Consider the following 14,500-nt stretch of genomic DNA (forward strand, 5'->3'; position numbering starts at 1 on the left):
GCCACTGTTCTCATACACTTTCTCGAACAAAGTTCTCCACATTGTTCTAATTTGTCCTTGTTTTTAGATCATTGTTCTCACATGACAATTGGTCTCTGGTGATCACTTTTTCTGACAATCCTCTAGCACTGACATGGTTCCCTGACAATCAGGCCTTGTTCTGACAGCTTCCCATCTTGTCGTCTTTGGCGATAGAGACTTTGACTAGACATCGCACACAACATGAATAAGTCTGGTAGTATATACACATCCTTGACTAGCAGACATGTCCAACATCAATATATGACAATCCAGATCCTCCATATCAGCAAGCATTATTGTCCAAGCACAACACAAGCACACAGGCACTGCCACGACGGACGTTCATTTCACAATATGGAGACAGTTGCATAAGTTGGTAGAAAAAGCAGATGATGGTATGTCATCGTACAAAAACACACATTCTGATAACTTTCCGTGTTTTCTCACAAAAATCCACATACAGAGTGACTTGCAGGGCACCACATTATGACTAATCAGTCTGTGCAATCTGCCTCATATGCCTACGATCCAACAGGAAGGAATATGGCTTTAAATCTTGTATATTATTACATTTAACACTACTGTCTACTTCATTTAAATTGACATAATTTTTTGAATACATGTTTCCCAAATGTAAGTGTGATATATCTCATAAACAGCAGACCTGAAACTGTGAATATAATATATTAAGTTTGAGGGCTATAATTTAAAACATGTTGCAGCAATAACAAATTGATTAATTATTTAGACATATTTTGCAAACTTTTGTTGTCACAATTATGAAAGAAAATATTTTTACTCAGTGAGGCAATAATGGCGCTTCTGTTTTGGGGTATCAGCAGTTTTCAGGAATATCCTTCCCAAGATGAAACACTTCCGGTAACATGCTTCTTATAGCTGTCTCTGTGTAAACACAATGCCATTTAATTAAGATAGTGTTATAAATATATTATTTCCCTATCAGCAACCTCAGTATGAATATGAAACGTGACGTTTGTTTGACAAACATCATGAAATCTGATAGTGAGATCCAGATATACACAGAATTGCTTGAAAGTTAGCTCAACACAGAAATTGTCAACTAATGAATGTTTTTACAAATACACTAATGTCAAATCCTGGTTACCTATGGCAACCAAAGTCTATTGTCTATTGCACAAGGTAAGCTGAGGGACCATATCAAAATATCTTATGCCTTTTCCCAAACATCAAACCACAATAAAATTGTTCAAACAGGAAATTATTCAGCAGACACAATTTCTGAAGAATCCATTTGTTAAAATTGTATTTTAGGTGAAAATACATAAAATGTTTTGAGATGTCCCCATGAAGCAGAAAGTTGAAATTGTACAGCTAACACTGAGCAGTACACTCTGTACATGAAACACACCAGATGAAGTATGTACAAATGCAGCATCGTGTTCCAAAACAGCGCTTCCACTGTCAAGTGTCTTTATATTAATTACCATCTGTCACAAACAAAACAAACCCGGGCATCTCTAATGTTTCAACGATCACACATTAGGAGAATTAAGAATAGAAAAGATGACGGTTGAAAGAAAGAGGAAAGCTGTGACAGGTATCTGCCATGTGAGAATTAGAAAGGATAAATGGCTTCCTGTCCAAGCAGCTAGCCATCTTAAGAGCACCATGAAGTAAACAGAAGCACATATGTAACATAACAACGTAACAAAAGGGTAAAAATGTCACTAAAGACCGATTCACATAAATATTGACAGTTTAACTAAAATAAAATATTGGCACATCTGAGAAGTGAAGTATGATATATTATGCAAATGACATGACCATGAAAATGATGGATAGACTGTTGGAAAATAGTTGACTGCTTGTATGCATATTCATTATGACCTCATTTGGTATGAATATTCATTATGACCTTTCTGTATGAATATTCATTATGACCTCTGCTGATATGAATATTCATTATGACCTCCAGGTATTGATATTCATTTTGAGCTCTGCATGAATATTTGTTATTACTGATATCTCCTGGGGGAATGTCAACCCCAGCTGACGTAAATAATTATTATGATATTGTGATTTTAACGAATGCCTATGACCAATGCTGGTATCCAGGTCAGTTTTGAATGACAGTCAGGAAACTTGTTTCTAACCTACGAATATAAAGATAAATGTAAATCTAAGTATCAAAAGCAGGTTATAAGGCCTCCAGAAGTAGTTTACACAAGTCCTGTCGTCAAACATTCCATAACTTTCAGCTTACATCAGTTGCTGAGTTTAATAGCAGTAACCATGGTAACCAGGTTTTCCAACAGTGCTCCTTCATTGATGTATATCAACACTGATTATGTTTTCTTCCAACACACAAAATAAATACTACAAAGTCATTTTGAATTGTAGTTTGTTAGTTGTACTAGCTAAAACAACAACCAAATTGCAAACTTTACAACAAAGTAACAAAACCATGACTTCTTGGCAAAACGTTCCAAACTAATAAATTAAAATTATTTGAAAAGATTCATTAGAATAATTTCCAAGTGGTACGCTTCATAAATTTTGAATGACGTAAGTTTGAGATCCGTTCACAATGTTAAATGAGAGGTCTGAAGGTAATTGACCGATGACATTAATATGCTTGCAGATATATATATGGCACATGAATTGGTCAAAGAGGCAAAATTGTACAATCAATAGGGTGGTTGCAAAAAGTCGACAAAGAACCTACAAATGATGGCATCAAGGTACTGACACCCACCTTTGTGTATAATGCTAACAACCTCTATGGCAAGACACGTGATGAACAATACATTGTCAACTATAACGGACCTCTGTCAAGTAGCAGTAACTTTGGATAATAATTTTCAACAACAGTTCCCCGGTCTGACACCAACCAAGCTCTAACGCCAACATGAATGACTTACAGATCATAGCCAATGCTATGGCACCATCACTCCAGTACATCAGAACCAACCAGAACAGAACACAGATGGTTGCTCACAATCAGTTCAGCTTATTGCAAATTTGAGTCAACGTATCCTCTGTGATGCAGGTGAAGTGTAACACTCAGTGGCTCAGGTGAGTATCTTTGTTTCTTTTCGGAGGCGGTGGAGGAGGACGAGGTTTTTTGCAAGCTTGCAGTGCTCTCTGCTGCTCCTGCTGTTGGGGAGAGAGTCCTTCCAGAAACTCAGGTGGTGGTGGAGGAAGCTCATTAATGTCCATAATACCTTCACAGTTCTCGTAAATAGGATCAGCCACTGCTGGACCCTCTCCCCCAGACTGTTGCTGCTGTTGTTGTTGTTGTTGCTGCTGCTGCTGCTGTTTTTGTTGTTGCAGTCTCAGCTGCCTGGCTTGATCTGACGATAACCGTGTGTGCTCGCTGCGTTTTGGTGGCGGCGGAGGATTTGCTTTTTTACTGTCTGGTTTCTGGGCCACTGGGGGACCAGGGGGTTTCATAACATTTCCCCCTGCAGATGCAGATCGTCTATGGTTAGCACCACCGATGCTTTGATTGGGTATAGAAACACATTCAGCAGTATGGTTTCCATGCGCCATGTTGTGTCCGAACTGAGGTGGATGATTGTGTGACCTCTTCGATAATTCAGTCATATACTGAACTGATTCACTGTCATGATCATCATGCATACCACCATTTGTTGTGACACGGTTCTTTTGCAATACTGTCTGTTGTTGTTGGCTTGGTCCTTGCTTCACAGACTGAGACATAGGGGTACCTGTAGAAGGGTGCTTCATGTGGGAGATTCTCTGAGAAATTGATTGTGTAGGTAAAGTTTGAAGAAGTGGCATTGGTGGTGGCATAGGAATGCCAGCGCCCTTGTCCATAGCACTTGGGGAGTCTGCCTTGGGCATCATCCCATTGGGAGGAGGTGGAGACAAAACTGTCGGTGAATTCCGGGGTGACTTTGTTCCAAGGTTTTGGTTACCAACCGGCGACAGTGGAGGTGGTTTTGGCTTTGGTGCTGTTGTGGGTGGGCCTCCAGGAGGTGTACCTGGAGACATAGGTGACCGAGTCGGGGGGCCTGCAGAACCATTCATCTGGCGCTCAACACGGGACAACTGTGGACTGAATGGTCCGGTGAACTTCTGCATCCCAGTCACGGGAGGTGGAGGTGGCGACATTGCAGGATTTGGAGGTCGTGGTGCCTGTCCAGGTGACATCACTGAATTTGGAGGTCGCTGACCCTGCCCAGGTGACACTGTTGAATTTGGAGGTCGTGGTACTTGCCCTGGTGACATTGCGGTGTTAGGAGGCCTTTGTGCTTGAGTGGGTGACATTGGGTTTTGTTTTTGAGGTTGTATGATCTGGCTGGTTTTAACTGGAGGTGGGGGCGGAGGTCCTCGTCCTTGAGGAGGAGGTGGTGGAGGCACCCTGCCATTCTGGGGTGGGGTTGATCCAGGTCGTTTTATCCCTGTTGGCACTGGTGAAGCTGGAGCAGGGATTGTTGGTGCTGGTGGCATAACGGGAGGCTGGGGTACTGACCCTTGGTTCTGCATCGGTGGAGGGGGAGGTGGCATAGATCCATGACCTTTCATGTGGCCAGGTGGTGGAGGTGGCACAGAGCCTTGACCCTTCTGCATCTGTGGAGGAGGAGGAGGAGACTTCACTAGGTTCGTCTGTGGCATTGTGTTGCTGGGCACTGGATGAGGTGGATGTACTGCTGCCGATGGTGGTGGTGGCGGTGGAGGCATTGCCTTCTCCTGTGGAGGAGGAACAGGTGCTTGTTGCGTCACTGCTGCCTTTGGCTGTTGATAGGTCAGCTGTTGATAGGTCGGCTCTGAAGATTGCCTCTGAAGAGGAGGAGACAAAGGAGACATTGGTCCTGAACTGCGTGCGCTTGACATCCTTTGCTCCTTTATTGATTCCGTTTTGCTAGTGCGATCACTTTCTGAATGCAACCTCATTTTATCACTGGATGTGGAAGAAGACGAGGATCTCCTTTTCTCCAAGTAGGACTTTCTATCATCAGAGAATGCACTATCACTTGACTGAACACTGCATGTATCCATGGAAATCTGAAACATTTCAGACAACTGCCGCGTTGTCTCCGTTGTTACTGGCAGCTTCGGACGTAGTTTCCCTCGCGTCCCTCCTTGGCTATGCTTACCCTCTCCACTGGATGCCGAATCCTCACTGGAATCTGTTGAAGCACTTGTTATTGAATCTCGGTGCCTTAAGTGAACCATTTCTTCACACGAATCTGCGTTTATGATACAATGTGTATTACTGAACGACACTCTCTTCACAGGTGTCTTAGGCTGGGGGGATGGATCCCCTCCACTTAAACCACCTACTGAGCCCTTCCTCTGCGGCATAGGGACCACGTCGATCCCAACAACTTCATTCGGGTTATCACAATCAGGTCCACTGCTCCGGACTAGAGATGCATTTTTCACTGTGACGATACTGTGCCTGGAGCCAGGCTCAGGTACAGACATGCGACTGTCTTGAAGATTGCCGACATTGTTGAGACACAGCTGGTCTGGGATGTTAGTAGATGTTCTCTGGCTGCTGGGGGAACTGATGTCACGCATGTCCCACATAGAGATCTCGTGTTGAGCTCGCTCGTAGTTGTGCAGAAGCTGTTTCCCCAACTGTGAAGAAAAAACAGCACTTAGCCACGTTGGTCATTGTTTATCACTGTATCCTCTCTGACCCACTTACACAGTGTGGAAACTTCCTCGTGAATCAACATGACCAGATACAATTATGCTTCCTGGTGACTATTTTCACAGCCAGTTTCAGAATTAATAAGTCTATTTGTCGATTACAGTAATACTCCTAATAGTATGAACCTAAAATACTAAAAAAATATAATATAATATTTCTCCAGCAAATTTATCCAAACATACACATAATATTTTCTTCTCAAATATTAAACTGGTTTATACTTAATGTACAAAAGCTGAAACTCTGGCAGTCAGGTGTGACCTCATGTAATCAACATGTATTTATATAATGACTGAACAAGAACTGACAAAGAAAACAAAATCTGATAACATGCTGCCAGCAAACCAGATGTTTTTTCCTAATGTAATATTTGCTTTCAAAATAAGAATCAAAATTATTACAAAAATGTCACTTTACTGGCATCTCGAGGTACAATGACATGATATAGAAGACGCAATTAGCACCTAGACTTGTCAGTCAGCTTTACTTACATTTCCCTAAAAGTAAGTTATATTTCCCTCTTTCTCACCTTAGCTAACAACACCCATATGATCTCCCTCTTTCTCACCTTAGCTAACAACACCCATATGATCTCCCACTTTCTCACCTTAGCTAACAACACCCATATGATCTCCCACTTTCTCACCTTAGCTAACAACACCCATATGATCTCCCACTTTCTCACCTTAGCTAACAACACCCATATGATCTCCCTCTTTCTGACCTTAGCTAACAAGACCCATATGATCTCCCTCTTTCTCACCTTAGCTAACAAGACCCATATGATCTCCCACTTTCTCACCTTCGCTAACAACACCCATATGATCTCCCACTTTCTCACCTTAGCTAACAAGACCCATATGATCTCCCTCTTTCTGACCTTAGCTAACAAGACCCATATGATCTCCCTCTTTCTGACCTTAGCTAACAACACCCATATGATCTCCCACTTTCTCACCTTAGCTAACAACACCCATATGATCTCCCACTTTCTCACCTTAGCTAACAACACCCATATGATCTCCCACTTTCTCACCTTAGCTACCCAGACACATGTAATCTCCCACTTTCTCACCTTAGCTAACAAGACCCATATGATCTCCCACTTTCTCAACTTAGCTAACAACACCCATATGATCTCCCACTTTCTCACCTTAGCTAACATGACCCATATGATCTCCCTCTTTCTGACCTTAGCTAACAAGACCCATATGATCTCCCTCTTTCTGACCTTAGCTAACAACACCCATATGATCTCCCACTTTCTCACCTTAGCTAACAACACCCATATGATCTCCCACTTTCTCACCTTAGCTAACAACACCCATATGATCTCCCACTTTCTCACCTTAGCTACCCAGACACATGTAATCTCCCACTTTCTCACCTTAGCTAACAAGACCCATATGATCTCCCTCTTTCTGACCTTAGCTAACAACACCCATATGATCTCCCACTTTCTCACCTTAGCTAACAACACCCATATGATCTCCCACTTTCTCACCTTAGCTAACAACACCCATATGATCTCCCACTTTCTCACCTTAGCTACCCAGACACATGTAATCTCCCACTTTCTCACCTTCGCTAACAACACCCATATGATCTCCCACTTTCTCACCTTAGCTAACAAGACCCATATGATCTCCCTCTTTCTGACCTTAGCTAACAAGACCCATATGATCTCCCTCTTTCTGACCTTAGCTAACAACACCCATATGATCTCCCACTTTCTCACCTTAGCTAACAACACCCATATGATCTCCCACTTTCTCACCTTAGCTAACAACACCCATATGATCTCCCACTTTCTCACCTTAGCTACCCAGACACATGTAATCTCCCACTTTCTCACCTTAGCTACCCAGACACATGTAATCTCCCACTTTCTCACCTTAGCTAACAAGACCCATATGATCTCCCACTTTCTCAACTTAGCTAACAAGGCCCATATGAACTCCCACTTTCTCACCTTAGCTAACATGACCCAGACAATGTCTTTGTTTCTCACCATAGCCAATCTGACTGAATAACTTCCAACTTTCTCATCTTAGCTAACCTGACCCAGAAAATCTCCTGGTTCTCCTCTGAGCTAACCCTACTTTAGTAATCTCCATGTTTCTCACCTTAGCTAACCTGACACCCATAATCCACTGGTCCATGGTTGTCTTGCTTTCAGCACAAAGATAGCGAATGTACTTGGAATTCTTTCTCTGGATTTGAGGATGCTGAAAAAGTTCATGAAAGAATTAGGGGATTTTTGTTTTAACTTTCTGTTCAAATACATCTCTCATAACAGGTTCTGGAGCAAATATAAATAAATTTCAATGTGAAAGTCATATGTAATGTTTAGATTCACAGTCAACAAGGAAACTAATGGTCCTAGTTTTAATGCAGACTGTCTCACCAATCTCCGTGTGAAACAACAGTATGGCCATAATTTCATCTACCGTAGATAATGAAAAGTAAGGTTTCCTAGGATGGTGATTCAGACTCTGACTGTTGATGTAACATGGCACTGATAAATAGCTATGCATGCTGTAAATAGCACTGCAGGCACCAAATATTTATATATCTGATGACTGTCAGACAATACTCCTAATATGGCACACCAGGTATAGTAGAGTTTGTTGGTGGTAAATATACAGAACTTTTCAGTCATCCAACCAAGGAAACTGAAATTTTCTTTGTGAATGAAAACACTTTCACAAGATCAATAGACTGGAAGTGATTCCACGTATTTTGTTCATATTTGTGTATGTGTTTCCATACACAAAAATATCAACACTGCATCACTATAATGGACTGACCATGTTTCTTGAACAGGATGAACTGGGATACGTCTCTTCATCACGCTGAACAGAGTCCCTGATTTTGTGCTGTCTACATTTTGAGGGGCATTGATTAATGATTACCTAAGTCTAATGATTACCTGGGAAGTCATTATTGTAGTGTTTATACACAGGACTTATCATACGGCATCCATTATGATCATACAATGCAGAGAGTGCTCACAAGCATGAGACAACCAATTGTGACCTGGCCAGAGTGACTGTCTGTCTACGCACCTTGAGAGCGAAGCAGTAGTCTGTTGGAGCATGGTACTTCTTCTTCCATCCAAGCCCATGGTAGGGCTCCACAAAGTCAAACTGTACCAAACACGCCAGGTCTTTCGGGGACTGAAATCATGAAAATAATGACACTTCAACACTTCACTTCATATCTCCTTTTGTTGTGATGCTTATTCGTTCCATTAAGTTAACCCTGCTTGCAGGGGTCATCAAGCACCTAACATCTGCATTGTCAAGGTGTTCCTCATGCAAAAGTGGGGTGGTGGGGTGGCCTAATGGTTAAAGTGTTTGCTCTTCACGCCAAAGACCCAGATTCATGGGTACAATATTTCTGGAGTTCCTCGTTGTGATATTGCTGGAATATTGCTAAAAGCAGAGTAAAACTAAACTCCTTCACTCATGCAGGAGCTGACCAAAACTCACTCATTCACCAAAATTTTCACTTTCCTTCCCCTCAATCATCACTGCACGAGATACGGAAGTATGACGTGTGATACACTGACTTCTCTATGATGATCTTACCTTGCTGATCTTTCCCTTAGGGTTATAGTAGAGTCCCGAGGCTCGTAAAACAAAGAAGTACTTCTTCCATGCCTTCTTCCCGTCGGACTTCAGATAAAGTGGCCCTTCAACTTCTGGCACTTTCACCCCCGATGATGAGAAGAACTCCTGCAAAAATTAGCATTATGATAACAGTAATAATAACAATGACTTTAACAAAGAGAGCGTCATAATAATAATGATTATGAAAAACACAGTGATAATAGGGAGATGGCGTAAACTTTGGCAATTGCTTTTTGGGCTATTTCAGCTTGCACACGGATTATCTCCCATTTACTGCAAAATAGTCTCAAAGGTGCCTTGACTTTCTGGACTCAATTAACTGCAAAAGTTAAACCTTCGTAATCATTGCTGTCCACGTAGAGGTAGTGGTAGCAGCAGCAGCAGATTATCTGCCCATTCAACTACATAACATGTTTCCTGTCAGGAAAAACCCTGGCAATCATCCACGGAGGGTTTGTTGTACATACACAGTCACACAACAGGAAACCTCTACACAGTTAGGGCCCATTATGTAACAGTGTTTTCAGCAATAGGCATGACATCGTGTAGAATGTTTACTCAAAGACATCCCACTATGTTGATTTTGGTATTTATAGGATTATGATTCCTGACTCAGTTTTACCAGACTGCCTCCCTGCATGGTTAATACTATCTACCATGTCATAACAGGAGTTATACCATACCTGTATCAATCGTTCTTGCTGACTCGGGCCCAGGGAGACGCCCTTCTCAGAGGATGTCCCAATCAAAAGATATTTCTGGAACAAATAATTCACTTTTAATCTCAAGAATCCTATCAGCAATGAGTGAGCGAGTGAGTTAAATGTTCAAAATTAGTTTAGTCATTTTGCATCCTAATCAGCAATGAATGTACAATATCATATCATCAACAGCAACCACATTACACATTGTGCATGAAAGATATCACTTTTATTTTAAAAGGAATATCCAAATGACCATCAGGCAAAAATACTGAATGTATATGTTCCAGATTCCTTACATGTTCTTAGACTAGTAATGTTTTGGTTGTCAACATTTCCACTATCAAATAATCAAACATATCAATACTCCACCAACTACACACACGCACAAACAAGAGTGAGTGAGTGAGTTGAGCTTTACGCTGCACCCAGCAATATTCCAGCTACATGGCGGTTGTCATAAATAATGGAGTCTGGGCCAGACAATCCAGTGATCAGCAACATAAGCATGGATCTGTGCAGCTGGGAACCGATGAGATGTGTCAACAAAGTCAGCCAGTATGACCCCTCTGTTGGTCACTTCTTATGACAAGCAATGGTTACTCAATGCCAATATTCTAACCCTCGTCTTCACCGGTACACAAACACTAGTTGTCCCTGCAATGCTCGAAAAGTTTTCTGCTAAACTATTGTCACTACAGCAAAAGATACTTACTTCTGGATGTTTAAACAGATCAAATTTTTCTGCTCTCTCTTCAAACAAAACTTTATTTTTAGAGTCACGGGTCCACATGACCATGTTTTCCACCAATGAGTCATGATCTTCCAAAATTCGTTCTGAAAAGGAAAAATGATATCTCAGCCTGACATGTAAATATACACAGTTACATGTAATCTTCAGAAAAGCATCATCCAAGCTCAGAGGTCTTCCAATCAAAAGAGATCTGTGTTTGGAGAGATGGGATCCATCAACACATTCAAGTCCTTCTTAACGTTAATAAAGGAAGAGAAAAATAATTTGAAGCATTAAAGTTTAATTCCTTCACAATAACTGGAGCAAGCAAGGCTTACATCACTGCTCAGAGACGCATCCTTTATTGATTGGAGAATTCCTCAAACAATGAAACCAGAATAAAGAGCCAATAACATTTTTCTGTCTAAAAAATTCAATGCAGTTTCTGACCCAGGTCAGCTCAAAAATGTCACTTCGACATCTGTGAACACGATCAGAAATTTAATTGCTGGCGAGTTCTTTTTTGTCTCTAAAGATCAATATTCTTTGCCAGTCATCCTTGGCCCCTTTGGACATCATCACAGGACCACAGGGAGACATGGTGCTGAATGAAACCGGACAACAGACTTTGAAAACCGATACAAGCCACTGATCCTATTACCAACTCACTGACACACAGACACAATGACTGTATCAGAAAACGGTGGAGACAGGTGCTTGCCAGATTGAGGAAAGTGTACACGTTTTAACACATAATGCCATCAATTGGAAGGGAAGATACTTGAATATATACTACTCAAAATATGTTAAAACCATGTCTGGTAAATGAAAGTATCTTAAGCAATAGAGGGTATGTAAGAAAATACAATTGTAGTGTATTTCATAACAATTGTTAACTGTATTTGGACGGCCACAGAAGACTCTTCAGTGAGAATCACTAAACACCAGTGAATCAGTGACAGAGGGAGACCCAGCATTTAATCCCTGGTATACTAAAGTTATTACTAAAAATAATTTCTTTTTGTTATTCTTCGTGATCAATGCTACCTACAAATAAACAATAACAACATTAAATTTGACTCTTTGTTAGCAATTCCACCTACAAATAAGCAATGACAATATCAAAAGAAACAATTTGTTTCTTTGTTATCAATTCCACATACAAATACACAATAATGATATTAAAGTAAACATAACCATACTGTTTGTTTCTGACACAAACCGTTTCTTTAATTCTATCAACTGAAGCATTTGAATTCATTCCTCAGCACTGCAAACTGTTTGAAAAGGGGGAAATCTCAAATTCCCACATTACCGTCTTGCTAGTCATAGGACTGATGGAAGTGAGTCACATTCCAATTTCCAGAGAGGCAGATTGCTCCAAGCGTGACAATTAGTTGTCCTGAACATATAACAAGCTAATTATCCAGAAACACACTGTCAGATTTGTCATAACTCATGATTGAGGTGTTTCATTTGAGTGTCATCTAAACTGGCAGCAAAATTATGAATCACAATCCCCAATGAGGCTTTTAGGGTATTTCATTCGTAAAATTAAAAAAGATATTAAAAAATTGGAGAGAGTAACAAAGATCTCCTTCAGATCTGTTTTGTTTCAAAGTAAAGGAAAGCTTGGTATTTGCTACAGGAGAGTTTATGACAGTACATGACATCCAGGCCTGCACCCTTGGGAATATAACATACTGTGCCGGCCTCTGGGCAGATAACTTAAACTATATCACTTAAAGTATATCACTTATATATGCCCTATAAGTACATGTATTAACCTCAAGTATAAATGCATCACTTAAAATGTATCACTTACTGTATTTCAAGCATAAAACCTAAAGGATATCAAATATGGCCATCCCAGTTGTGTGCTTAACTTAATAATAATTTTTCTCTTTCAAGATAATGGAAGAAGTAATGTCCCTGATCTCTGAGAAGAACGAGTACTTACCCATTAGGAGGTCCGGCATGTGTTCTATAACAGTGAGGTTTGTGTTCAACTTTATGTGATTCTTGTCTGCCAAAACACTGGCCACCTGACCGACAGCCATCTTCTCGTCCACCAGTATGCTCTTGCTGCTTCCATCCTTTGCAAATGCACGGACGAATAACTGAAAGGAAAAATTTAAAAACTTCTGAGTGCAAATATCTGTTGTGGAAGTGAAAGTGTTCGTCTGTCTAAAAGTTCCTGAGTTTGGGCTGAAACGATTCATTCAGACCTCAGTTCGATTTGATTTTCGATACTGGACCCTCAATTTCATCTTTTTTTTATTTGATTCTTCATACAAGTAAAACCAAGAGATTTCATTTCACTCTCAGAGTCAACGTTTGTAGCGTGAAATCTATTTTAAACTTAGCAATGTCTACTAACAACAATCCTCTTTGGATTGTTAATCTAGCCAATCAACCAATCATGTTTTTTTTGCCTTACATCAGCACTCCTAACATTGGAGTCAAAATTATTTCTGGCTGTGGGGAAATAATTTAAATAGGTATTTAAACATGGATTCAAAATGGTGATAATGGTTAATGAAAATCAAAATAAGGTGTCAGATTTGATTTTCAATGAATCGAACTGAATCGTTGCAGCCCTACCCTCAGCCATATTATATCCTCTACTGTCTAGCCCTCACTTTGATGCTAAATGGAGCAATCTTAGATTTCCTCATGTTTTGAATCTCTAGTCTCCCTGGGGCTCTTTCTAAATGCATATAGGTTTATTTGTTACAATCAAAATTATGCATATTCAGGGTCTATGTGTTAGCATACTCCATAACTGAAAGGATACTGACTTTGGGTTAACAGTGCAGTACCCACTATGCCATTGTTTGAGTTCATATCGGATCTCAGTAGTGGAAGACTGACCAGATGTGAGATCAAGAACAACAATGAGTGTTCAACCTTTGAAGGGAGGCAACTCTGGAAGGAATACATCCAAAAACCCATACATAACGTATGTGGTTGTTAGACATTAAATTTTCTACAGAAATATCAACAAATAAAACCTATAATATTCTTGCAGGTTCTACAAAGTAGGCTGAATCTTCTCTACAGCATTCTTGTGACAGTAGATCCAATGACAGACACCTGACTGCAATGTCAGCATATACTTGAACGACTGTCCAGCCAGTCACACTATGTATCCGACATACACAATCTACCATCTTGTGTTAATATCCCTGGGGCAGGTAGCGGAACCTTTGGTCATGTTTTACTCAAATGAAGTGAACTTTGGATTTATTTAAGCGCTCTATGTTTTCACAAGAAAAGACTATATTTATGAGTTGAAATGTTCATATATGTTTGTGTCGATGCTAGACATGTGCAGCACCTTGCTACATTGTGTGGGGACAAGTGGAAGAGACAAAAGGAGACGTTTTAGCATTTTATCCATGACACAGATGGCTGTCTTTTAAAATCTTAATAAAACCTAACCTATCACTCGCCACTCATTCAAATACTATGGCAAGGTCTATGAAATAACCACTTCATCATTTAGTAAACATCTATACATTTAAACAACTCCATGTATGCTCAAACTCACCTTTCTTATTTTGGCCTCTTTAATTTTTTCAAGGGCTATCCTAATTTTTTCTGCTTTTAATCGTGCTCTTTGTTCCTCCTGAAACAACAAAAAGCATTCTTGTTACAACCATATACATCAAATTAAATCTAATTAAAATGACAAGAAGAAGGTTCCTGAATCCCTGCATATAAAATATCTGTCAGTATA

The 14,500-nt window shown here is 40.3% G+C and overlaps 1 protein-coding gene across 3 annotated transcripts in view; it reads right to left on the bottom strand.

Annotated features, from left to right (window-relative positions):
- Positions 1-345: 345 nt before the first annotated feature.
- LOC137256179 (ras-associated and pleckstrin homology domains-containing protein 1-like) overlaps positions 346-14,500 on the bottom strand; it is a 177,669-nt gene continuing 163,514 nt past the window's right edge. For all 3 annotated transcript variants that reach the window (XM_067793886.1, XM_067793887.1, XM_067793888.1), the window contains 8 exons: positions 14,312-14,389; positions 12,719-12,878; positions 10,741-10,862; positions 10,008-10,082; positions 9,283-9,429; positions 8,758-8,868; positions 7,816-7,917; positions 346-5,613 (listed from right to left, as the gene is read on the bottom strand). In XM_067793886.1, the coding sequence (XP_067649987.1) occupies positions 3,067-5,613; positions 7,816-7,917; positions 8,758-8,868; positions 9,283-9,429; positions 10,008-10,082; positions 10,741-10,862; positions 12,719-12,878; positions 14,312-14,389 (3,342 nt within the window). In that variant the 3' untranslated portion in view covers positions 346-3,066. The remainder of the gene's footprint in view (positions 5,614-7,815; positions 7,918-8,757; positions 8,869-9,282; positions 9,430-10,007; positions 10,083-10,740; positions 10,863-12,718; positions 12,879-14,311; positions 14,390-14,500) is intronic.

The sequence above is a fragment of the Haliotis asinina genome, chromosome 11, assembly GCF_037392515.1.
Source record: "Haliotis asinina isolate JCU_RB_2024 chromosome 11, JCU_Hal_asi_v2, whole genome shotgun sequence".
Classification (NCBI taxonomy): domain Eukaryota; kingdom Metazoa; phylum Mollusca; class Gastropoda; order Lepetellida; family Haliotidae; genus Haliotis; species Haliotis asinina.